Below are 24892 nucleotides of genomic sequence, written 5' to 3'. Positions count from 1 at the left end.
CTGGCCGCCTAGCGTTTTGCAGACGGCGCCCTTCTGTCTGGCTCCTGTAGTGCTCTGGGCGGCCGTGCAACCCGGGTTTGCTATAGACACACAAAAAAAAGGACAATGCCCGTGCAGAGATTGCGAAACCGCTCGACTTTCTTTCGATCGTGTTTCTTTGTTTGTTGTTTTAGCCGCGGACACAAGATTTGTTTACTTGATGTTGTCTTTTCAGAGGCCTTCTATGCTCTAGCTTCCCCTGAACAAGAGTGAAAGAAAACGCAGCTTCGATTTAGAAGCGCACTTTTGCAAGTATCGGGTATTTTTACAATACACGATACTTTCAAAAAGTATCTTCGATACCGATACTTCGATACATGTTTTTCTGGCAAGCGATACCAGATACAAGATACTCAACTGTATCGAAAGATAGTATCGAAGATACATGTATCTTCGATACTGCCCAGCTCTGCCGGCAACGCTCCAAGCATGGCCCACCATCTGCCGCAATTTGACGACGAACAATATAAGTGGAATGCTTACCTCGTGAAGATAGAATTATATTTCAAAGGCAACGAGGTGGTGGATGATGCTAAGAAAAGGGCTCTACTGGTGTAACCGCTGGGAAGAAGTACGATACGAGTGCTTTGCGGAAGGGTGGCGCCCAGGAAGCCAAATTCGTTAACGTACGACGAAGCGGTCCGTGCTCTGAGCGATTACTACGACCCGAAACAAAATGAGATTTCAGAGTTTCAAGTTTTTCAATCGATGCCAAAAGGAAGGAAAATCAGTGCACGCATACATCGTGGAAATAAGAAGAATTGTTAATAACTGCAACTTCGGGACGACATTGGACAGGAGGTTACGGGACCGAATTGTTTGCGGCGTCAGATCAAAGAATCTGCAGAAACAATTGCTGGCCAAGCGAGAGCTGAGCTTGCAGGACGCCGAAGCACTGGCTGTGGCAGCACAAACTGCAGAAGTCGACGCACAAAGAATGTCGCGGGAAAGTAGACCATCCGAAGTACACACACTGTAGGGTTAGCAGAAAATGCCTCCCGCTGCCAGGACATCGTTGCATTCACCAGTAGGCTGCGAATGCTGCGGTAACGACCGATAACAGCAGTAGCAACTGTAAATGGCAGAAAGCAAAATGTTTCTAGTGTAGCAAGCAAGGGCATTTGCCTCGCAAGTGTCGTAACCCTAAGAGTGCCAGGAGACAAAACAACCAACTACGAGCAGTAGAGTTCCTGGACGAAGATGATGACAGCCTGACCACACAGATTTGGAATCTGGTAGCCCTAAAAGAAAGAAAGCTTGTGCCGCCAATGCGACGCACGTTCACGTGGGGTGGTATTGATCTGGTCATGGAAATTTACACGGGGTCACCTGTCTGCGTCATAACGAGAGAAATGTACGAAAGGCATCGCAAAACTTGGCCAAAACTTCAAAAGCCTCAAGTGAAGTTGGGTTGCTACATGGAATCAATTCTAGTTATCGGAGAGTTAACCATGCAAGTAATATACCAGGCGACGACCGTACAGGCTACATTGACCGTCGTAGATTGCCGAGGTCCGTGTTTGTACGGAAGAGACTTGATTCAGCAATTGAATCAACATGACGTTCATCTGTTGAGCCTGACAGCAATCCTGAAATCTTCCTGTGGCCAGCAGCAATGTCTCCAGAGTCTACTGTACGAGTACGAAGACCTCTTCTCTCCAAAGCTTGGACTCATTCAGGGACCACCTGCGCATCTGCACCTCAAGGATGGAGCAACTCCAAAGATTTGCAAGACAAGATCTATTCCTTTTGCTTTACGAGAGAAAGTATCCCTGGAGCTGGATAGGCTAGATCAGGCCGGCATTATTTCACCAGTTGCATACTCTGAATGGGCTACGCGCATTGTGCCGGTTCTAAACAAAGATGGGACCGTAGGTATTTGTGGAGATTTTAAGCTGATACTGATTCCTGTTTGTGCGTTAGAACAGTACCCGCTCCCGGTTATCGAGAACATGTTTGCTTGTCTGAATGGCGGCGACCGTTTCAGCACACTGGACTTCCGGGAGGCGTATAACCAAGTGCCTCTCGATGAGGAATCGCGGGAGCTTGCGGTTATCAACACACATCGTGGCCTCTTTTGCTATAACCGATTACTATTTGGAATAGCCTCAGCGGCACCCGCTATCTTTCAACGCAAGCTAGAATGTGTCCTCCAAGGTCTTCCAGATATGCAAGCCTACTTGGATGACGTCATACTTTCGGAACAAAGCTCTAACGATGGAACAAAACTGAAATGTCTTTTGCAGCGATTCCGAGAGCAGGGGGTGAAGTTGCGCAAGGACAAGTGCAGATTAAGGGAGGAATCGGTCACCTACCTTGCCCATCAGATTGACGGAGGGGGACTGCATTTAACAGAAAAGAACCTTGAGGCCATCGCCGGGGCTCCGTGTCCAAAAAACGTGAGTGAACTGCTCTCATTTATTTGCATGTTGACCTTCTACAGCAGATTTGTACCACAAATGTGCACACTGCTATCGCCGCTGTATCAACTTTTAGAGAAGGGTTGTCGTTGGGTGTGGGGCCCGGCACAGGACGAGGCATTAATCAAAGGAAAGAAAGCTTTAACAGCAAGAAACGTGTTGACACGTTTCGACGCAGCGAAAGAACTGCGCTTGGAAAGTGACTCATCACCGTACGGTGTTGGGGCCGTGTTGTTTCACCGTGTAGGAAAGGAGGGCAGGCCGATGGGTATCAGTTCACGTACCTAAACTGCTGCGGAAAAAAATTACTCCCAGTTGGAACGCGAGGCACTTGCTCTCATTTTTAGTGTGACTAAGTTCCCCGATTAATTTTTGGGCAGAAAGTTTAGCTTGGTCACCGACCACCAGCCACTCCTGGGATTGCTAAAGCCACGCCATAGCTACTGTAAGAATCCAGCGTTGAGCACTGATGCTTGGGGGATACCAGTACAAGCTGGACTGCCAGCCTGGTAAACTGACGTTCAACGCAGACGCGTTAAGCCGGTTACCGCTACCGACGTTAAGGAATCATGCAGCTCGATGGAGCTTCCGGAGTATGTCTTAGCACTGCATAATTTTGACGACGGGACCGTAATCACCGGAGAGCTGAAATACCTGGCTGCCGGCGACGACGTGCTTTTAAAAAGCCGCCTCGGTGGCTCCGAGGCGAGAGCGCTGGCCTACGGATCCCCATGTGGCGGGTTCGAATCCCGGCCGAGGTGCCCGCAATCTGACGGACGCTTTTTGCGGAGAAGGCGCCGTGTAACCGAGCTTTCGGTTGCACGTCAAAAGATCCCCAGGTGGTCCAAATTAATCCTCAGTCCTCCGCTGGGGCGTGCCAGATGCCCGTTGTTGGTTTGGCACGTAAAACCCTTAAATTTGACTTTTTTTTTTGACGTGCTTTTAAAAGTTAAAAGATACATTCTAGATGGATGGCCAACACGCGGAAAGCACCTATAATTCGAGTTACAACCATTCTATCACAAGAAGCTCGAGCTCTCAGTAGCACAGGACCTGGTGTACTGGGGTCACCGGGTCGTGATTCCAGCAAAGGCGAAGGAACGACTGCTAAGCCTGCTCCATGAAACCCATCAGGGAGCATCCTCAATAAAAACCGGTCGCACCGTCAAAGTTCTGGTGGCCTGGTCTCGACAAGGCAATTAAAAGCCAGGCGGCAGTTTGCATGGAATGTGTTCTAGCTATGCCTATGCCGAGTGCGAAAGAGCCAGTTAATTCGCCCGAGACCAGAGAGCCGCCTCGGTGGCTCCGAGGCAAGAGCCCTGTTCTACGGATCCCCTTGCGGCGGGTTCGAATCCCGGCCGAGGTGCCCGCAATCTGACGGAGGCTCATTGCGGAGGAGGCGCCGTGTAACCGAGCTTTCGGTTGCACGTCAAAAGATCCCCAGGTGGTCCAAATTAATCCTTAGTACTCCGCTGGGGCGCGCCAGATACCTGTCGTCGGTTTGGCACGTAATACCCCCAAATTCGGCCGAGACCAGAGAAAATTGCTCAAGAATACACAATGATTTTGCTGGGCCAATAAAGGAAAAAATGGTACTAATTGTTGTCGATTCACACAGCAAATGGATCGAAGCCGTACCATAGTCCCATGCGACCACTCATGCAATGAACGATAACAACGTTACGTATGTTGTTTAGTCGCTTCGGAATTCTACGAGTTCACAGGTCAGGAGTTTAAGACGTTTGTCAAGATGAACAATATTTCGCATTTTTGAACCACTCCCTTCCACCCGCAATCCAACGGTCTGGCAGAAAGAGCCGTGCGCAGTGTCAAAGACGGGATTAAGAAGATGCGAGGTGAGAACTTTGAAACTAACCTTGTTCGGATGTTGTTCAATTACAAAAGAACACCACAAGCCTCCGCAAGATCCCCGTCGGAAGTCCTGCTGGGCTATCAAATTCGCTCGAGGGTCGACACCTCCATTCCATGGGTTGCACGGGACGCTAGGAATGATGACCCCAGATGGAATTCCGCTCCTGGGGATCCTGTGTATTTTCGCAATTATGGGGATGGGGACAACTGGACGCCTGGTCAATCAAATCCACCTCTGGGTCGCGAATGCTGGCTGTCTCAACGCCATCAAATGTGGTACACCGCCACGCTGACCAAGTACGGAGAAGGATACCGGAAGAGGATCACCTGCTAGACCAGCAGGGGGGCTATGTTGCGCTTTTTGGACTCCCAGGAGACTAGGAAGAGGGAAGTGACGTCAACGACTAGAGCAAACGCAGATTGGATGTTGACAGAAGAAAACGAAATCAACACCCAATCTGCGTTTACTGTGTCGTTGACGTCACTTCCCTCTCCCTAGTCTCCTGGGAGTCCAAAAAGCGCAACATAGCACCCCTGGAGGGCTATGTTGCGCTTTTTGCACTCCCAGGATACTAGGGAGAGGGAAGTGACGTCAACGACACAGCAAGCGCAGATTGGGTGTTGATTTCGTTTTCTTCTGTCAACATCCAATCTGCGTTTGCTGTGTCGTTGACGTCACTTCCCTCTTCCAAGTCTCCTGGGAGTGCAAAAAGCGCAACATAGCACCCCTGGCCTGTACTCGGCCTCCGACAACATCATCACCTACGGCGATCACAAACAATGAAAGGCACCATACAGACGCCCCGACGGCGATTCCAGTGGAACTCCAGGAAGAAGCGACGTTGCGGCGTTCAAGCAGTACCCGAAATCTCGTCGACAGGTTTCACTCCTAAAGAAGAGAGAATTGTAGGAAACGCAGCCTCATGTTATTGTTTTCCACGAATGTTTTCTTCTGTATTTTGTAATCATGTTTGTCACGTACAAAGCAAGTGCGTATATTTTCTTTTTCTTTTGATAATGCGGTTTTTCGCTAGGCACGTGGCGTTCAAACCTCGTCTTCTTCAGAGCAGAGATAAGCCTCGGAGTCGTTCAGCCACCACCGGACGCCTGCCTTACTCGCGACGGCTTCAGCCCCATCGTAACATTTTGTTTTTTCTTAGTGCCGCAAAATGCTTCCCCTGCCCTATATTTCGCCAAAATAAGTTGATTTTTGTCTTCTATAATGCTTACCGAGTTTCTCATTCAAACCATGTTTATTTTCACTCAATAAGAAGTTGATTTATAAGTTTTTGTTTAATTTTCAGCTAATTAGTATGTTCTTTTTGCAATTGCTAAAGTGCAACGTGATAACAATTTGTTCCAGGAAAAAAACTTTTTTTTTCTTAATTACCCTATTTTTAGGGATATTTGAAAGCCTTGGCTGAAACACCTTGTATGTATATGGGACAACAAAGCTTCAGTATTCATAACTATATATGAGCTATTAGTTCTTGGTTTGAATTATAGTTTCGTGATCATAGCTAAAACAAAACACAAACATAATTGACGCCGATATAAAGAACTTGAGAGAGTCTCCTGGAAGCTCAGGCATGCGACGTTTGACTAAAGTACTTGCCAAATACATTTTATCTTCATACCCTGAAGGTTGCGAAACATTGGCTGCCACCACACTGATGCTTTTCAGAAAATGTTTGTTTTATTTTTTTCCGTTAGTACACCGGCATTCATATATGTGCTATTGTGAACGTTCAATGTAAAAGATTGTGTGGCGCAAAAAAAAAAAAAAAGCAATATGTAGGAGATTAACATCCCTTTATAAGTTTGGAGATTTTGAACTCTGTACAGGTGAATCACATCGAGGTAACGAGCTCTATTTACAAAGAATGTAGGGCTATAGATTAATAACAATACTAATATTCATAAACAGGGACTCTCCTCGATATCGCTTAGAAATCAGGCTGCTTTCGTAGCGCGGTGAGGAACAGTTCGTGAAGCGTCTCGATCTGCCGGGGCTGCGAGCTCATTGGACGGGACAGCTTCCTCGGCAAAGGTACCCCATCTGCAACGGAGAATAGACGTTCATTAGATGATCGCATGCATAAGCTTTGAGAAATCTCGATGTCTACTTTCCGGCAAAGCACATGAAAGAGCAAATCGCTGCAATCTATATCGAGAGAATCGCGAAGCGGAACATGCAGGGTGAGGCCGTAAGGATTCCAGCACCTTTGGCACGCCTCGGAAAATTCGAATTCCAAAACGTACGTACCTTAAACTGGGCACACGAACGTCGTTTCCCGAAAAGTTCTATAATCTTTTTTTTTTTTTCTTTCTCTTTTTGAGCTTAACTTAAAGGTAGTAGAATATTAAGAGTAAAACAAAAAAGGTAGCGAGCTCGCCTTAAAATATCAAACTAAAAAAAAAAAAACGAAAACGTTTATCAGAGTTTGGTGACGAGCAGGATGATCGCGATAAGTAATAATTTTAACGTAGTATATCAATCATGACCGCCAGGGAATCAAGCTCACAAACCAGTGAGCAGACGACGAAGAGGCTGGTATAGTAAATATAATCTGCACTGCCGCCGTTTTTGCACTATTGTTTTTGTTTTAATATTTCACCACATCTGAGTTAAGCTTTAAAAACAAAAACAAAAAAGCAACAACAACAACAAAACAGACAATAAGTTTCGCGTAACGGCGTTCGCGTACCCAGTTTCAGGTATACGCACAATTAGAATTCGAGTTCTGCAAGACGTGCCAAATGTGCTTGTCACTTCCTCACCCTGTATGCTTAGAACTGTGCGGAGCGCAAGTTCGTCTGTTTCTTGCGCGGGGGTTGCGGTGACGTCAAAACGACGCCGAGCTCTTATTGGCTGATGTAGAAAATAGCGGGTGGACGTCAAGTCATCTAGCATTGAGGCCATTATTATCCTTCCAATCACAGCCAATCAGAGCACGGCGTCGTTGTGACGTCGCCGCACCTCCTGCGCAAGAAGCCGACGGCTTGCTATCCGCGCAGACACCGATAGCTTAAGAGGCGCAGGACGTGACTTATTCTATGCATTCGCGCTTTTAGTTTCGCGATTGGTTTTTCGGCGTTCTTATCGACTAATACCGCAACCTCATTGGCTGCGGGGTGATAATGAGATGCTCGGGATTGGCAACGTCCTGTTTTTCTTAGGCTGTTAATGACTATTAGAAGAAAAAATAACCTGTCTGCTTTGTGAGACCAAGCATATGGTGTTTCACCACGCTCATGTGTCATAGCGCAGTCTCTTTAATAGGCCTTAACTTGAGTCTTCTCGTTGTTCGCCGAGCTCCTCCTGTATACGGAGAGCAAATCGTCTGCTTCTTGAGGAGAAGTTGAGGTGACGTCAGAATGACGCCGAGCTCTGATTGGCTTTGACTGAAAGGATAGTGGGTAGACCTCTATGCTAGATGTCTTGATGTATACATATTTCTTTTTTTTTTTCAATCAGCCAATAAGAGTTCGGCGTTCTGGCATCACCGCAATCCCTGCGTAAGAAGTAGATGAACTTGCGCTCCCTGTAGATTTCTGCGATTGGCTCTGCCAGGGGCCCTAAAGAAAATAGACGCTCAAGATGTTTTCTTCTTTTTAGTTTGGCACGGTGAACGTCAGTGTGCAGCCAAATTTTTGTTCGGTCAAAAAATGCCCGGATGCGATCGTCTATTTTTTTTTTTTTTTCGCGCCAATAAAATGTGGCGTTTGTACGAAAGAAAATTTTTAAAAAAGAAGGGCAAAGCTGAATACGTGGACAAGCATTCAATGCACCTCTAGACAAATTGATCACAATAGTTTGGTTCACTTTCTTCTGTTCTTTTCTTGTTTTTCTTTGTTGATCTTTTTTAATTTACTAAGTTATGAAGCAATCGGGTCCACATATTGGGAAATCCGACGTTTCTACGTAGCACGCGAGAGAGCCAGTCACTGCAACATACGGAGGAGGGCGCATGGCAAATGACGTTGAAACAGTTTGATTCGACATTTTTTATAAATTTATTTATGCATTACATAAACAGCCTGGACTGCGAAAATGAGCGTGTTTCGAACGTCTTGCTTGTCGTCACAGCACATACTGGCTGTTCATGTCTAAACGTATTTTCAGCCTCGTCATTCGCCGAGCTGTAGATTGCAGCGACTGGCCATTCCCACACGCTCCAATCTTAGAAATTTTCACTCTAAAACATAAGAAACGCCAGGCGTGACCTGTGATACGTTCAAGCTTCTTGCTCTGTAGTTCTTCCTTCTTTGTTCTAGGCGGTCCATGCCTGAATCGTATTGGCTTTGAAGGTATAGTTAAAGTTTTGTAACTCACCGTGTACGCTGTGCGCTTCTAAAGCGGTCAGTGAGTACGGTCAGAGGTGCGACATGAAGCACTGTTCCTCAAAACGGCGTTCCGTCCATCACGGAGTGTCGTAAGAGAAACAGTATATACTTAATTCTGCCAAAATGTCCCTTAAAATGCACAAATAGGACGCGAATAAATAAAAAAAAAAAAAAAAAGGAATGAGGTGCGAACCGGCAGACTTGCGCCTTGCGGCTATTTCCGGTTCCGAAGACTTGATGACGGGTTCCGGATGTCCCTGGAGGTACAGGCCCTGGAAGCCGAGGAATGGGGACACCAGCCTCGCCAGCAGGGACTCCAGCTTCAGCTTGGTCTTGGTCGGTGGGTAGCTGTCGCTCACGTTCTGAAAGGCATCAAAAAGGGGGGGGAAATGAAAAAGACGGCGTGCTTTAGACGATTACCTTTTGTACCTTAATGCACCATGTCGGAGGTGCTCTCAATCTCAAACTAGTAGGTACAGAGCTGTCATAGCATTTTGCGCAGCAGTCTCTTGAAACATAAAAAGGGGAAAGAGAAGTTCCTTCCACAAAGCTCTTTCAAACACTTTGCTAGGAGACAAATGCCCCTATACTCCGCAGCGGATGCTAGAGCCATCGGAGTCAATCCAAGGCCGTGTAAGTGTCACGTGACCTTAGAGAAGGGGCACAGCGATGCGGGGAAAGCATATCACGGGCTACGTCCACAGAACAGGATTAGCTAGGATAGTTTGTAGCGTCCGCTGCGTCCGGACATAAGGTGAAACGGAGTATACTAAAGTATTTTTGGCTCTCTGCTCGCCATGGTCGCGGGTTTCGATCTTGCTTGCGTTTGCTCTGCTAACGTAGCAAAGTGGGAGACTTTGTGCGAGGAACTTGTCCTGCCATTCATACCCTGCGACATATACCTACAGTATTATAAAGTGAGACACTGTTTTAATTTGTTGTATATAACGTAGGATGCCCATGAAAACTAACTCAAGGCTCGAATTCTGCTTGATCTGAAATGAGAGCAAAATATTCGTGTAGTACATTCTGAGTTCAGTTCACATTAATCACAGCTGACGGTTACTAACGGTCTTACGGGCAGTAAAACTGCACGTTAACGGCGTTACCGATTAGCAGCTAAAGGAAATAGCGATTTTAAAATAGAATCTTAGGATAAGAATCACTAAAACACATGTTATAATGAAAATTATATGCTTTCTATCACGTGAGTTGGATTCAGGCACAATTTCGCATTTTTACAGAAAGTTTGTAGCCGTATCTCTACTTGTGAGACTTGCTGAAAATTTGTCAAAAAACAATTAAAAGTATGTAGTACATCTCTGTCTTCCTGCTCTATTCTTCCTTCCCCTCTGAAAAAATGACACAGTTCTCAAGAAAACAAGCACCCAAATAACCGAAGCTTGATGTCATCAGCAAATGACAGCCTAACTAAACATGTGGGTTTCATTATTAAAATGGTAGCAGGAACACTCATGGACTCCTCATTCAAATAATAAATATCTACTATGCATTAAAAAGCCTTTTTCTTTTTTTAGCCACGAGGTTTCTAGATTTTTGGGGGCACTTGGAGGAGTTGGCGCGGCGCAACGTTCGGTGACGTTCATATTTTAATCGGAAACGTTCAGTTTCGTACACGTCCCTGGTTCTTTGGGGGTGTTACATTAAGAAAACCTGTTCGACTCACGTAAAGAATGAGAATCATGTGTCGTATGCTCTCCAGAACAGCATCTTTGTTCAAGCTCAAGAGGTCTGCAAAAGATAGAGGTCAGCATATTAATATGGCGCATCGAGTGTTAAAAAATACGAGCGCGATCAATTTGTGTTCCAAGTACATACATATACTCCGTTCTTTGAGAAACGCGAATGTGCGTCACTAGTCACAAGTAATCCACACAAAACATCTCCGAGCCCTGTTGTACAAAAGAAAGGTATTTACAACGAAATGATGTCGATAAGAGTTTAAAGCCCGCTTGTTGATTTGCCAAAACAGAAGGGTGCTAAACAGAACGAGAAGCGTAGAATACAGGTCTCCACACACACCTCAAACAGCAGTCTTCTGCCACCATTATTGTCACTTTCCAGCAACCGCAATATCGCGTACTTTTCTTTTATATTATTATTTTTAAGCGCCGTCGTGGCAGGCGTTTTAACGCAGGGGATTGCTGTCGCTTAGAGCTGAAGAAAAGTAGGGCCTCCTATGTCCTGAGCATCACATTATCGCACTTCAGCCAATTTGATTGTGCTATTAGCCGCCAAGAACGAGGAACAATGAACCATGAATCAAAAAGCGCAAATAAAATAAGCTGCACCCTGTGTTCCTGGAGCGGTAAATATCGTCTATTTATTTATTGATTTACAAGTATTAATTTATTTATAATTACCATAAGGGCCCCGAAGGGCATCACAGAGGGGAGGATTGCAGGCATACTTCGTCACTTAATGTACGCGGGTACACGCGTATGCCCAAAAGCCGTCCAAGGTGACATTGCCTGTCTGAATGTTTGATTCGTGCGTCGTCACCGTGCACAGTAAGCTCGTTCGGATTTCCTGAAGTTGAAACGGCCAGTTTGAAATTTTACATGGTCAGACCGGTATTTGGCCAGGTCAAACTGGCATTAGGACTGGTCAGACTGGTCTAACAGGAAATCAAACTGGTACAACTGGTAGCCAGGCTGGTTTAACTGGTAACCATATTGACCTTGCTGGTCACCGGATTCCCTTCTAACTGGTCACCAGATTGGCCTGACTGGTCACCAGACTAGCCGAACTGGTCACCAGATTGGCCGAACTGGTCACTAGATTGGCCGAACTGCTCAGCAGATTGGCCGAACTATTGACCAGACGCCAAACTGGTCACCAGACTGGCCGAACCGGTTCAACTCATAACCAGATTGACCAAACTGGCCACCAGATTGGCCTACCTGGTCCAACTGGTTACCAGTTCAACCCCTCTTTCTCACTTCATTTATAGGCTTTCTCACTTTGATGTATTGGCTTTCCAATAATTACGACATGATCGAGCGTTTACTTTTTACTAGGAGATTCATCCCTGAGCCGTTCAAAATACTCTCAAAGGTGTGACATAATTTGCTGAAAGAAAAAAAACATGCCGGGATAATTTATTATTGCTTAGGCGGTCACCAAGAAATTCCGTGCGCTCAAAACGACCAGTATGAAAGACGAAAAAGCAGAGCTCGGAAGTAGTGATCGGGTTAAAGTGCTGTCGTACTGCCGCCAAGAACGAGGAACAATGAACCATGAATTAAAAAGCGCAAATCCAATAAGCTGCACCCTGTGTTTCTATGCCCCGTGTATGTTTATGCGCTCGATGTATGTTCAGCTGATGCATGTAGTAAACGTATTGTGCCTACATTTGTGTATAATAAAAATTTCCCAAGCACAGTGGCTGCGTGAACAAATGAAAATATTTTTGTCGAACCAGTATGACCCGTTCAACCACCATGCCCAGTCGACCAGTGTGACCAGTTCGAACCCCCTTGACCAGTTCAACCAGTATAAAACTGGTCAAACTGGAGCAATAACCAAGTTTGAAACTGGTACCAAATTGAACTGGCCTTTCCAATAGGGGAGACATAATGAACACTGATGTATTTTTGACACGCTGCGGTCCTACGCTCCAAGCAGTTCGACCTTCAGCTTCGAACAAGGGTCGCCTCTTTTCTTTTACGCGTGACGCTTCTATCACCAAAATAAAGTTTTTGCACTTGTTGGAAATGCCCAACCAGCTCTGATGTGGGATTTATAATAGTAATAGTAATAAGTATATTCACCATGTCAAAGCATGGTTAGGGCTACGAAGAAAAGCTGTTCAAGCAGATTGGCCGATCCCCCGCCTTCCCTTTCAGGCACTCAGCAGTCGCCTGCTTTTCCGCGTTCATGACGGAGCCAGAAAAATCATACTATAGTCCAGGGGTGGCCAAGCTGCGGCTCGCGAGCCGCACGCGGCTCTTCGCGTGTTAAAGTGCGGCTCGCGGCTCAACCCCTACACCCCCCCCCCCCCCCCCTTTCCCGACCACCCTCCCGGTCACACTAGCACTTCCCCAAAAAGAGAAATGGAAAGCGTTTTATACCGAAAGACAGCTAGGTAGCGTTTTGGTAGTCTTGGGCTACTGCTCGCTTCCTTACGTACAGCTGGACTGCTTTTGACTCGGATAGATTGAAAGTAGTTCGAGTTTCGTTCCTTGCTCTAAACAAAAGTCCCCCCCCCCCCGTGGCTCTTGGAAGCTTCGTGGGTTGGTTTGCGGCTCTTAGGCCGGGTCAGCCTGGCCACCCCTGCTATAGTCGCTCAATAAATGATAGTAGGTTATGCACACCACCAGAAACAAGACTGTATAGAGAGATCCGAATAAAACAAGGCCTAAATTAAACTGTAGTTCTGGCCACCAAACATGGATGGCCCGCCCCAGAGCCATATATCGAGAGAGTTTGGCCATTCATTGGGAAGTAATGGAGGCAAGCGAGGAGGCGCCATTGGCCGAAAGCGGGCTTGGCGTGTTCCAGAGCCTATTCACAAATTCGAATGTGGCCTGCCAGAAGCCGCAAATAATACCCCGGGCGGTGGTCACGAGAAACGAAATTTAAAAAAAAATGCGTCGGAGCAGCTCACGGTGACTGAAAATATGATGCACGTAATGTTTCGATTACGGTCATGCAAAATCATGATGGAAGATATATAAAAATAGACAAGATATAGAAAGCGTGCGCGACTAGCAGAACGATCGACCGAATCCGTACGCCAGGCGCCGAGGGCAGGGAATCTGCCGTCCGAGTGGTCAGACTCCGCCCGAGCAAAACAGAGTTCGAGCGGCACATTCGTTTCTTACATCATTTTGCGTGCTCATAATCAAAATATATCACGTGAACCATATTTTCGACCATGAAGAGTTACTACACCTAACTCTTACGTACTTATTAAAAGTGTTTCTCGCTGCCACCGCTAGGGATTATTTTCGTCTTCTGGTTGGCCAAAAGAGCATGTCAAGCATTCCTGAGTCTGCCCGCTCCTCCCATTGACCAAACTCTCATACGGCTCTGCCCTCCCCACTGCACCTTCTTTGTTATCGGAAACTAGAAAGCGAAATGACATGGCAGGTATATAAACGAGTTCCTAGCAAACATTCTGTACAAGTGGCTTGTGCTCGCCCAGCAGAACTGCAACTTGATTGCACCGAAAAATTCCATTATACGTAGAATACGTGCTTCGTTCGTGGACGAATGTGTGGCGTTCTGGAGGTCTTTTATGTAACGGCTGGCAAGCTGGCGCCCATCGGCTCGTGACTATCGGCTGCACTCGCACCAAGCGCTTGAGAGCCACGGGGCACGAGCTGACAAACGCCAGGTTAGGAACGTAGCGCCAGGCTCAATCGAAGGCTTCATCTAAGGTCTACATCTCATATTTAACATTTATCACCTGAGGTGCTTCGCATGTAGTACTTAACGTGTTGCCGAGCAGGCATTCATCCCTCTGAATTTAGCGAAACTAAACTCTTTTATAGTCACTTTCAGGATGAGAATGGCAAGGCGCCGGTTCCGGATACTAGTCAGCATATTAAGATTTTTTCACGGAGAATAGGGGGGGGGGGGGGGGGCAGTGTTTGACGCATACACTGTTGCCAGCTCGGAGATTTGCTTACGACGTTATCAGAACCAGCCAGGTTGGCGTATCCTCCTCTGAGGAATAATTTTCAAGAACTGCGCTGCTAGAGCACCCCGTTATTTTTGTTTTTTTTTATTCCAAAGTTGCTTTTTATTTGCAATATCTCCATCTATCGTGTCACCGCCGTTCTCAGTGTTCGCCATGGTACTTCGGCGCGTCAACGCCCCCTTCGCGCGTTTTACTTCTCCTGACGCTGAGTACGCATGCTTGGTTTACGATCACGAGCCGTCTGATCCCAAACAACGAACACGAAAGTTAACAGTTGTCTCTGCAGCTTCCGGAAGGGCGCGGCGGCGTTCCAATATTCCAATCAAGCCAGTTTTCGCCCCATGGTTTTACTCCGTGAGGAAATTTATCCCACTACGCGAAGCGCGCGCTGGAGGCATACCGTATTTACTCGAGTATAACCCGCACTATTTATGAAGAAAACCGGAGGGTTCGCTTTTCAGCGGAGCACGCGGATTGCCAATCACCGCGATCAACAGCATGATACCAGCTGTTTACAGGATAGAGATAACGCCTTCGCGCAAAGATACCATCTGTGAAGGTTGCATTTATATGGAGAGTCATGTCCTTGACCTGGTTATTCGCTATATTATTTATGCGGAACGCGATGGTTGGCTGTATATGTGCTTTGCTGGAAAGTAGACACAAGGGTCTTGTTAATGCTGCAGATTGGGCGAGTTGGTAAGGCATCATTACGAACCAGCGCAAGTAGACAGTTATTCAAAATCCAAACACACAAAAAAATACACTCACACAGCGCTGAACATTCAACTGTCTGTAGAGGCTGTTTCTGTAGTATCGTGCCTGTCGATGCCATTCAGACTGGAGAATCTTGCAAATCCTCTTACCCTGGCCGACTGATGGCGCGAAGTCTCCAAAAAGGGACCAGATTTCCGGTGGCAACATCTGTAGTCGAACGCAGTACCCGAAGGAGCCTGCTTGGCAGATGGATATGGCGATCATAGTGACCAGCTCTACTGAGGTCAACGGAAGGTGCTTAAAAGGGCCCGATGTATTAGAAATAAAACCTGTTAATACTGCAGATTGGGCGAGTTGGTAAGGCATCTTTACGAACCAGCGCAAGTAGACAGTTATTCAAAATCCAAACACACATTTGGATTTTGAATAACTGTCTACTTGCGCTGGTTCGTAATGATGCCTTACCAACTCGCCCAATCTGCAGTATTAACATTTTTTATGTCTCATACATCGGGCCCTTTTAAGCACCTTCTGTTGACCCCAGGAGAGCTGGTCACTATGATCGCCATATCCACCTGCCAAGCACGCTCCTTCGGGTACTGGGTTCGACTACAGATGTTGCCACCGGAAATCTGGTCCCTCTTTGGAGGCTTCGCGCCACCAGTCGGCCACGGTAAGAGGATTTGCAAGATTCTCCAGTCTGAATGGCATCGACAGGCACGACACTACAGAAACAGCCTCTACATACAGTTAAATGTTCAGCGCTGTGTGAGTGTATTTTTTTGTGTGTTTGGATTTTGAATAACTGTCTACTTGCGCTGGTTCGTAATGTCAAGGGTCTTGTTCATAAATAGTGCGGTTTGCACCCAAGTAAATACGGTATATCGTAAGTTTAACCTCCTCGCTGTTCTCATCCTGTCAGTGACTACACGCTTCTAGCCCTTTTTAATATTGTGAAGTAAGGAACTCCTCTACATGCTCAGGACATTTTCCACGCTCCAGTAGACAAAGATGGTGGCGATCAGAGGGCGATTATTAGAATACTGTATTAAAAAATAAGCTGCCCAGAAGCTTACCTTCGAGATCCAACTTCGTGACCACGACGTCTCGGAAGGTTACCAGGAAGGTCTGTCTGACGCTTTCCGAGCCCTTGCCCTGCGGTGGCGTGAAAGCACGACCGCGTACCCAGACGGTGAGCGAGGTGGGGTTCACGTTTTTTGCATCGAGACAACGGACAAGGAACGCAAGAGGTCAAAGGGGAGTCCCTGCCTTGACGACGTACAAGATCAAGTCGAGCGTGGGCAGCACGTGTGTGAAGAGGTTGTCCCATTCGTCGGCCAGGACACCCAAGAGCTGGTCTCCTGCAAGACACGTGAGGATATGAATAGGATGGCTCTACGAGCTAACAGTTTCCCCGAGTCAAACGCTGCCCATCCGGTCGGGTTTGTACACTATGCGCGCTGCGTTAGCGCGAACAGGACTAGGATGTTTTTTGTTTTGTTTTTTTCTTGTTTTTTTTTGCGTTTTTCGCTCGGAGGTGTTGTCTACAAAACGCCATAGTGTACCGGACCAAACTATTCTGTCGGAAGAGCAATTTAGGTAATAGATCTTGAGTTGTGAGAAAGAACAAACGAAAAAAACTGACCACCGGTTGTTTGGGCTAACTTTCTCTCGCTCTTCACCCTAAAGGTTGGACTACACATATCCGTTTGAGTCGAAACGACTGCATTACAGCCGCTCGTAACCTCTTATGAGGAGAGAACACATTGAAGCCATCTGTTGAAGACCTCTGGAACACGTCCGGTGTGCGTAGCCTATGTTACGCATAAGGGCAATGTTTTCAACAAACGTTTATCTATCCATGCATTCCGCCATATTAAGCACCATTCTTCCACCGCGTGCTTGAAATGATGCTGAACATATTACTAGAGATCATTTCTCATAGAAGGTGCTCAGGTTTTATATCGAAAACAGTGAGAACCCTTCAGTCTATTTACACGCAGATTGAAAGTGTTCCAGGCCGTCCAATAATAATAATTGGGTTGTGTGTGTGTTTATACAGCCTAGAACTTGGTCTGCCTCGCAGGGGCGACGAGTCTCCCAGCTGTAGATGAGAAATTTAGCCAGTGCGGCACAACCGCTAGCCTGGGGTCTTTAACGTGCATCACGCAGTAGTGATACACGACCGCACGCTGGTACGATGCTCATCCAGATCGAAACTGGCAGGGGTGGGGCTCGAACCCAGGATCCCTGGGTTCTGCAGCGCGAGCTTTCGCTCCACGTGCTCTGAGCTGGTGTGCGCTAGACCACTCGGCCACCGATCGCCCCCCAGGCCGTCCATGATAGGTTCCGCCAGCGTACCAGTAAGCGGTTGCAACCGGCTGAAATGCAGCCAGTTAAACTGAAACGGTTTTGTGAACCAACCTTAACGTGTTACAAAATGACGCGCTACGCGACTGTCGAGATTCACATGCGTCATGCACAATCTGCTACTCATTATTTACTTCTTTTAGCGATCAAATATTACGTTTTCCAGACGCATCTGCTGCCGCTTACGCGATTATAACTCACAAAGTGCCCGTCATGCTGTAAGTTTCCTCTGAGCCCTCGTGATAAGCTTTTCCCGATGGAAGCGAAACTATTCTGCAAATGCGGTAAAAAACTTCATTTTCCTCATCATCATCATCACTATCATATTCTCTTTATTTCTGTGTTAATAAACAACAATTATCTGCAATATGGCACAACGCGATATGATGTTTAGAAACATCAGAATACAGCAGAAGAGTGTCTTACCTACCAGCATAAAAATACGTGCACACGTGTATCGGATCCTTCCCACATATTAGAATGGACAGCCTTGAACTCGACAGCTATTCTCTGATAACGAAGTGACGAACGACTTCATCACTTTTCCCTTGCGGATTGGAACGAGTAACCTACTTTAATTAGTTTCGACCGAGCAACAAGTTAACGATATTTAGACCTTATTTTTATATTTTTCCGCATAACGACTGCCACCTGCACGTCAGTGCCCGTGATTTTATATTTTTCCGCATAACGTCTGCCACTTGCACGTCAGTGCCCGTGCTAGACGTTGTTATTGTTTTGCTTTTTTTCTGTTGCACATCTTTGCATTAATTGGCTATACAAATGCGAACACCAATATTATCCGACGAATTTATTGATATCACGCGAAATCCGAGTGGCGCAGTTCTCGTATTCAATCCGTAAGCTGAATTTGCCTGACGTGCCTAAGCACTGCAGATAGACCACGGGGGAAAAAAAAGCAAAGAAATGCGAAGGAAAAACAAACAAAAAAACGGTGCTTTACACTATCTTTTAGGCTTGACTGCGACAAACAAGTCACTGAGGCCCTCGTGCCCCAAGTAGCACACTTTCTCGGCCCAGGCTTGAGCCAGACTGGCGCGAGCTAGAGCTAGATTGGCTTAAGCCTGGCTCAAGCTCGAACTAAAATGGCCCAAGCATGTGCGGGGGAAGTGTGGTGCTAGGGTCGCTAGCATTTTGGTTTACAAAGCAATATGCAGCTAGTAAAATTAAAACCCAATACCGTTTTGAGGCTTTTTTAGGTCGTCCTTTCCAAGCGTTGACATAAGAAACAATAGACAGTAACAAAACAAAAATAAAAGTTCACCCACTTGGCTGTTGACAGAGCTTGTGCCTGAGCGCTGTGAAGCAGACCTCCAACTCCCTCTGCAATCACAGTGACAAAAATAAGTATTAAACAGTTAGTTATCAATCGCATAAAATAAGAACTTTTCTGTTTTTACTTTTACGGTGCAAGCTAATGAAAGAACACGCTTACCTTATATGAGTCATAGATGAATGGTCCAGCCTTGGATCCGCTTAGGGCTCTTTAAAACGATACAAATAGGTTTAGAAATTAAAACCATACAAGGAAGTTCAACCAAGTCATGGATGTAATGGAAGCTGGTGAATATACCCTGATTAACGTGATCATGGGACCCCCTGAAAGCCACAATGGGCCTGCCGTCGTTTCACTAAAAACATTTAGCATCATTGAGGGCTCCGAAGGGCGGTCTCCCACTGAGTAACGCCACTGACTCAAGGAGAGTCTCTTAAATGCCACACAGAATAACGAACTTTCAGCCACCTTTTACTTCAAAACCATGGTTGCCAGTTAGCAGCATCTTGATCTAAAATCGCAAGAAATGCTTTTCCGTCCTCCAGAAATGTCAGTTCAGTTTGTGACCGCGTGAAACGGCATCACCTGAGCTTCCTGCAGCGCCATACCTGAAACTTTAAAAAGTCTTATTTTCAAGTCGAAACTACACCGACAACTGCTCTGCACAAAACACAAACAAATGACGACAAGAAACTATGGGAACGGAGCGCCGATAATTCCAGCTTATTTAGTGAGTATTTTGTGTTCAGCCTTTAAAACGTTTGTCCATAATCTAGTCCGAAAAATTGGGTATTTAGGGTAAAAGAATTAAGGCACTTGAATCGCGCGAGGACTTCCAACTTTCTCAGCAGTTCCTGCGTGTGACTGTTGTCGAATACATTATTGATACCAAGGAAGCGCCCAACCCAATTTTACTGAAAACTGGGTTAATCTAGACATAGGCGCTTGTCCGGTCAAATCGGGCGGTTAACGTATAATTTGCAGAATTTCCAAGTTTCGGAAATGTTAATAGTGGGCGCTCGAACGAAGTGGGCACTTCTACGGTAATTTACGTTAAATAAGGCTATCATTGGTATTCGTGTAATTTATTTATAAATGCGAAGGGCGACCGAGATGTCATGCTCAAATCGACATCCGGTGCCAAAAAGGCACCCCCATTTGCAACGAACTACAAACCGTATGCCCAACGAGCATAACACCGATCGTAATCGCTTGAACGGCTTAAATTAAAACCAATGATCGGTCTCTCATGTGCACCGCAGGGCAGTATATACATGCTTCTGAAAGTTGAGGCACTCGGCACTCGAATAAGCGTTGTCTGTAAGCGTACCGTATTCTCTCGTGGAGGGCGGCCAGCTCACCAGGCTGCAGGGCGACACGTCTGGTCTTGAACAGACTCCGAATGGTCTGCTGCAACCTGCCAATAGAGGCATCAGCCTTTGAGCGGAAAAGCTTCGACGTTCATCGAAGGCAGTGACTATTTCGACGTCCATTTTCTAAATACCTTTAAGTGTTATTTTTACGTCCGTGACGCCATTTCCTCAAGTCGTAAAAATGTTTTTAATTATTTATGACGTCACCCAGTCCCCGTATATATATATATTTCTTTTTACTATTATTTTGACATTTCCAGCTTGGTTCATTAAAATTTTGGATAAAAATTATAAAAAATGTCGGCCAAAAAAAAAAAAAGAATCACCTTGTTCGCAGTTGGCGTCGCGATTATACACGCACTTTCCGACAACAAATCCCGTGCTGTCGACTGCAGTTTTCTTTTTTTTTATGCCTTTTAATTAACGGGGAAAGCAAGAAGACTTCTAAAAGCACAATTTAACTATCAGGCCGCACGCAACGAGCACTTGGTAGCGCTAAACAGTATACTATAGGCGGCACACTTGCAATTCATTATTGATTTCACTTTATTTATATTGAGAATCTCATGTCATAAAACTTGCAGTCTATATGACAGGATATAGAATATATATGATGTCGGAAAATGCGTCTATATCCTACAATCGCGATGCAGACGGCAATATCATATTTCTTTGCTCAGTGCACCGGAACCTTTGCTGTTCGTTTGCACCGGTCAAGAAACATCCAAGGAGGCAATGTTTGCACCTTTCGTAACCAACCCAGACTCGTTATACGCGTTATGCACGGACCAAAAAGATAATCTATACACAACAACGTACTCACGAGACCATTAAAAAGAGAACGGGTTCCCTCAAGGCAAAGCTTAGGCAGTCTTACCGCCGAATCCAGAAACTTCACTCAAACTACACTCAAACTGAAGGGCCCCTCCGCTTCCTCGAGGAAGGCGCGAGGGGCCCTTCAGTTTGAGTGTAGTTTGAGTGAGGTTTCTGAATTCGGCGGTTAGAATAGCGCGCGGAAAAGATTTATATATACGCAAAGAATAGCGTCGTCGCCACTGCGCATATGTGCTGAAGCTAACAGCGTTTTGCGCTTTTGCGGCCGCTGTTTTAGCGTACGCTATTTATTTATTTTAGAATGGCGTGTGTACACAAATTATTTTTTATTTTTTTGTTCGTCCAAGGAGGATTCGCGTTGGGCAACAAGTTGGCTGACACAAAGCCGAACCAACGCCGCCTGAGATCGGGCACGAGTGCTGCGTCAGTGTTCGGCCGGGGCTCGTGTTCAATCAGCGCGTCGAAGGTCGTACCCGGGCCCAAAAGCCGAGTTAGCGCGACCCGGCTGTGAATGATGGCGTTTCATGGAGGGAGAGGAGGCCATGCGGAGGCTTCGATTATTCTAGGTGGGGTTGGCCGAACACAGTTAGAATATGGCGACTTCCAGGACCGTGACTGCGCGTCCCCTTGGCTCCGTCGTGACCGCGACAGCAGCGGCATCCTTGCGACTGCAATTTTCAATGCAGTACGACAGTGGTATCAGCCATGGATGTGTCGGGTACTCCTTGCGAACCGCTGGCAGTGGTGGGGAACCCTTTCCCGCGGGGGGGGGGGGGGGGGGGGGGGGGACGTTAGTAAGCTAAAACATCTGGAGCATGAAACAGGTGCCTTTTATTGCTACGTAGCAGAAAAACATAAAACAAAGGTGCCACATCACTTCATTTTGGTCAGCTCATCAAAACGTGCCAAATAAAAAAAATAAAAAAATTGTTGAGGGTCTCGCGGACCCCCATTTGAGAACCACTGCAGTACGACATTGCGCTCTTACGGGAGGTGAACGTCACAAATGCTTCGGAATACCCAGGAAGGTGGGTGACGATCGCAGGCAAGTTGTTGCTTGCCACGCGCGAACGCTTCTCGGCGAAGGTCAGTATACACTCTAAAACAAGGAAAAAGAAAAAATCTAGCCGTAAAAGAGCTTTTAGGGGTTCTTCGGCTTTTCCGAGATTTTTTCCCTAAAACGTTCTTCTAAGCACCACCGCGAGGGGTTCTTCGTAAAAGCCCTATAAGGGGTTGTTTTAAGCTCCTGTTGTGACGCAAAAAAGTTCTTCATCACCTAGTTGCGATTCTATATTGTACCAGGGGGCGATAGTGCTTGAGGTGAAACCCAGAGCCGTGTATAGGGAGTGTTTGGTCAATGGGAGGCCCGGGCAGAGCCAAGGCGTGCACCAGACGCTGAAAGTGGGCTTGATATGCTCTCTTGGCCAACCAGAAGCTTAGAAGGATCCCCTAGCGGTGGTAGCGAGAAACTGTTTTAATCGTTGGTATATATGTTGGTATATGGTTTTCATAAGCGCTTAAGAGTGAAATGTAGGAGTAGTAACCCTTCATGGTTGAAAATAGGGTGCACGTGATGTTTCCATCGTGATCATGCAGAAAGATGTAAGAAACGATTGTGCCGCTCGAACTCGGTTTTGCTCGGACAGAGTGTGACCGCTCGGACGGCAGATTCCCGGTTCTCGGCGCTTGGCGTACGGATTATGTACTCTTTGACCAAGATTTTGGATGACCGTGATTGTAACATCACGTGCACCATATTTTCAGTCACCGAGACTTAATCCGACGCACTTATTAGGTTTGCTTCTAACGACCAGCGCGAGGGTATTATTTCCGGCTTCTGGTTGGCCACATTCGAATTTGTGAAGATGCCGTGGAATAGACCCTTTCTTCAAGGGCTCCGCCATCTTCAATTGTCGTCACTTCCACTATGGGCGAAAACATTGTTTTGCCGTCGCCACGACAGCAGAAGAAACTTACAACATAAGCGTAACCGTCACACATTATCGTTTTGCCTCCCCCTTATTTTTTTACGAGTTACAAGTTGAAAAAATTTGTAATTTTTCGTCGCCCATACCGGATCCGCCTATGGGGTGGCTGGGGACGAGAGTACACAGAAAAGGTCCATAGGCCCAGCCCACTTTTGGGTCAATGGCACCACCTCATTTGCCTCCTATACGCCTCGCAAGTGGGCTCATTTTCGTCTTCTGCGCATGAGAAAGGAAGTAGTGGTGACGTCAGAACGCCGAGCCCTGATTGGCTGATCGCGACCCCCTATCGCAGCGTCGTCTGCTCCTTTGCAACGTCGTCTGCGTCTGTCTTACCTTTCCTGCGACTTCCGGAAATTGAGCGAGCTCGACTTCGCCTTTCAGAGAGGGCAGACGAAATAACTCGAACGGTACGTTGTTTTTCTCTAACAACTAGCAGACACGCATAAAGGGGGGAAGTCAAAGGACTCACGGGCGAGGTGTCCCGAGGCGCCGAGGTTTGTTTGCTAAGAACCGAGAGTTAGCGTGTTAGTGTCCGCAAGTTCCCTCCCAAATACTTGTTCCCTCCTTTCGTGTGCGGCGAAACCCCTCACTCTTTAACGGCGTCGGCGGGTTGGCGCAGTTAACGTCGTCTGCTTTACGTCTGCTAGTCAAAGCGATGGCTGCTTTACCTTTCCTGCGTCTGTCGGAGATTCACCGCTTTTTCACCGGCGAGAGTCACCGTTGCCTCGGGAAACAAGGCGATAACAAGAGGAAGAAATTGACCTCTTAATCTAAAATTGAGGTCAGCGATCAAAGTATAATACGGGAAGGGTTCACAAGCGTCGCGCGGGCATATTCCATTCAGCACGCCAGCCGGCCGTGGGCAGACGGTCGCCGAGTTGCGGAGTGCCTGCTAGGCCTAACTGCGGAGCTCGCTTGGTCGCGTTCGGTGGAATCGTGGCCACTGGAGCTTTTCCCGGGCGCTTGTGGATCCAGCGTTCTTGTTCGTCGCGGTCTGTTTCAAGTGCTTTTTACTTTTTTCCTGCTGCTTGAAGTCGGGACGCGTGAGAAGCGCACGTAGAAAAATAAACGTCCGTGGGTCGTCGCGACCACGAAGCTGTCGGCCATGCTGATTTGATCGTAAGAAGTGCGTAAGACAGCTTCGGAACTGTCGTAGGATTTCGTCGTTACCTGCGCAAAACTTACGAAAATTTCGTTTCGTGAATGAATTTGTTCTCCAGTTTTGTCTTACGCATATTTTTGGCATAAGATCGTTTTGTGAACCTGACCTCTGGCCTCTGCACTTTCGAAAGTCGCAGGAAAGGTAAGACCGACGCAGACGACGTTGAGAGCAGACGACGTTGCAGAGGAGCAGACGACGCTCAGAGAGGGGGTCGCGATCAGCCAATCAGGGCTCGGCGTTCTGACGTCACCGCTACCCCCTGCGCAAGAAGCAGACGAACTTGCCCTCCGCATAATTCCCAACGAATGGCCAAGCTCTCTGCATTTATGGCTCTGGCGAAACCGTTCTTTACTAGATGAAAAAGTTCTTAAGGCGTCAAAAAAACTTTAAAAAAATTGTTTTTTTAGTGTGTACGATTTTTTTTTTTTTTTTTTAAGCGGCGTGAGTGGGCACTATTGGTCGAGAGCTCGCATCTCATTTTCACATTCAAACAAATTTAAAATGCTACTCTGAATCAAAAGCCTTAGTTGATCTACTCAAGTTACAGCAGTCAGTGTGAAATAAAACTTGGTATTCGAATAGCATTGGAAGCGCGAAATGCTTGGCTTTTGTGTCGTCGTAAAGAAACACTATTCTAAAAGTTTTTAAATTGCATAACGTGCGCTAACGCAAGTGCCAAGTTTAGCGTCAACGTGCGCAAAATTGAGTACGTTATTCTAAAAATCTATTTTGAAGACATTCGAAAACGAGCTCGCACGGTATGAAGGCACAAAAATCGTTCAGAACTCTGTGTTGCGTGCTTTAC

At 46.6% G+C, this 24892-nt stretch overlaps 1 protein-coding gene across 1 annotated transcript in view; it reads right to left on the bottom strand.

Moving 5' to 3' along the window:
* Positions 1-6008: 6008 nt before the first annotated feature.
* Positions 6009-24892, bottom strand: part of LOC8030773 (proline-rich protein 5-like) — a 74221-nt gene continuing 55337 nt past the window's right edge. Inside the window, exons 3-10 of the mRNA XM_029987063.4 lie at positions 20061-20147; positions 18890-18938; positions 18723-18777; positions 16333-16424; positions 16140-16218; positions 10366-10430; positions 8872-9040; positions 6009-6390 (exon numbers count right to left, since the gene is read on the bottom strand). Of these exons, the coding sequence (XP_029842923.2) occupies positions 6278-6390; positions 8872-9040; positions 10366-10430; positions 16140-16218; positions 16333-16424; positions 18723-18777; positions 18890-18938; positions 20061-20147 (709 nt within the window). The 3' untranslated portion in view covers positions 6009-6277. The remainder of the gene's footprint in view (positions 6391-8871; positions 9041-10365; positions 10431-16139; positions 16219-16332; positions 16425-18722; positions 18778-18889; positions 18939-20060; positions 20148-24892) is intronic.

Source organism: Ixodes scapularis, unplaced genomic scaffold, assembly GCF_016920785.2.
Source record: "Ixodes scapularis isolate PalLabHiFi unplaced genomic scaffold, ASM1692078v2 PGA_scaffold2__306_contigs__length_199485367, whole genome shotgun sequence".
NCBI classification, from domain to species: domain Eukaryota; kingdom Metazoa; phylum Arthropoda; class Arachnida; order Ixodida; family Ixodidae; genus Ixodes; species Ixodes scapularis.
Note: the sequence above shows the minus strand (reverse complement) of the source record. Positions and strands in the feature narration are given on the sequence as shown.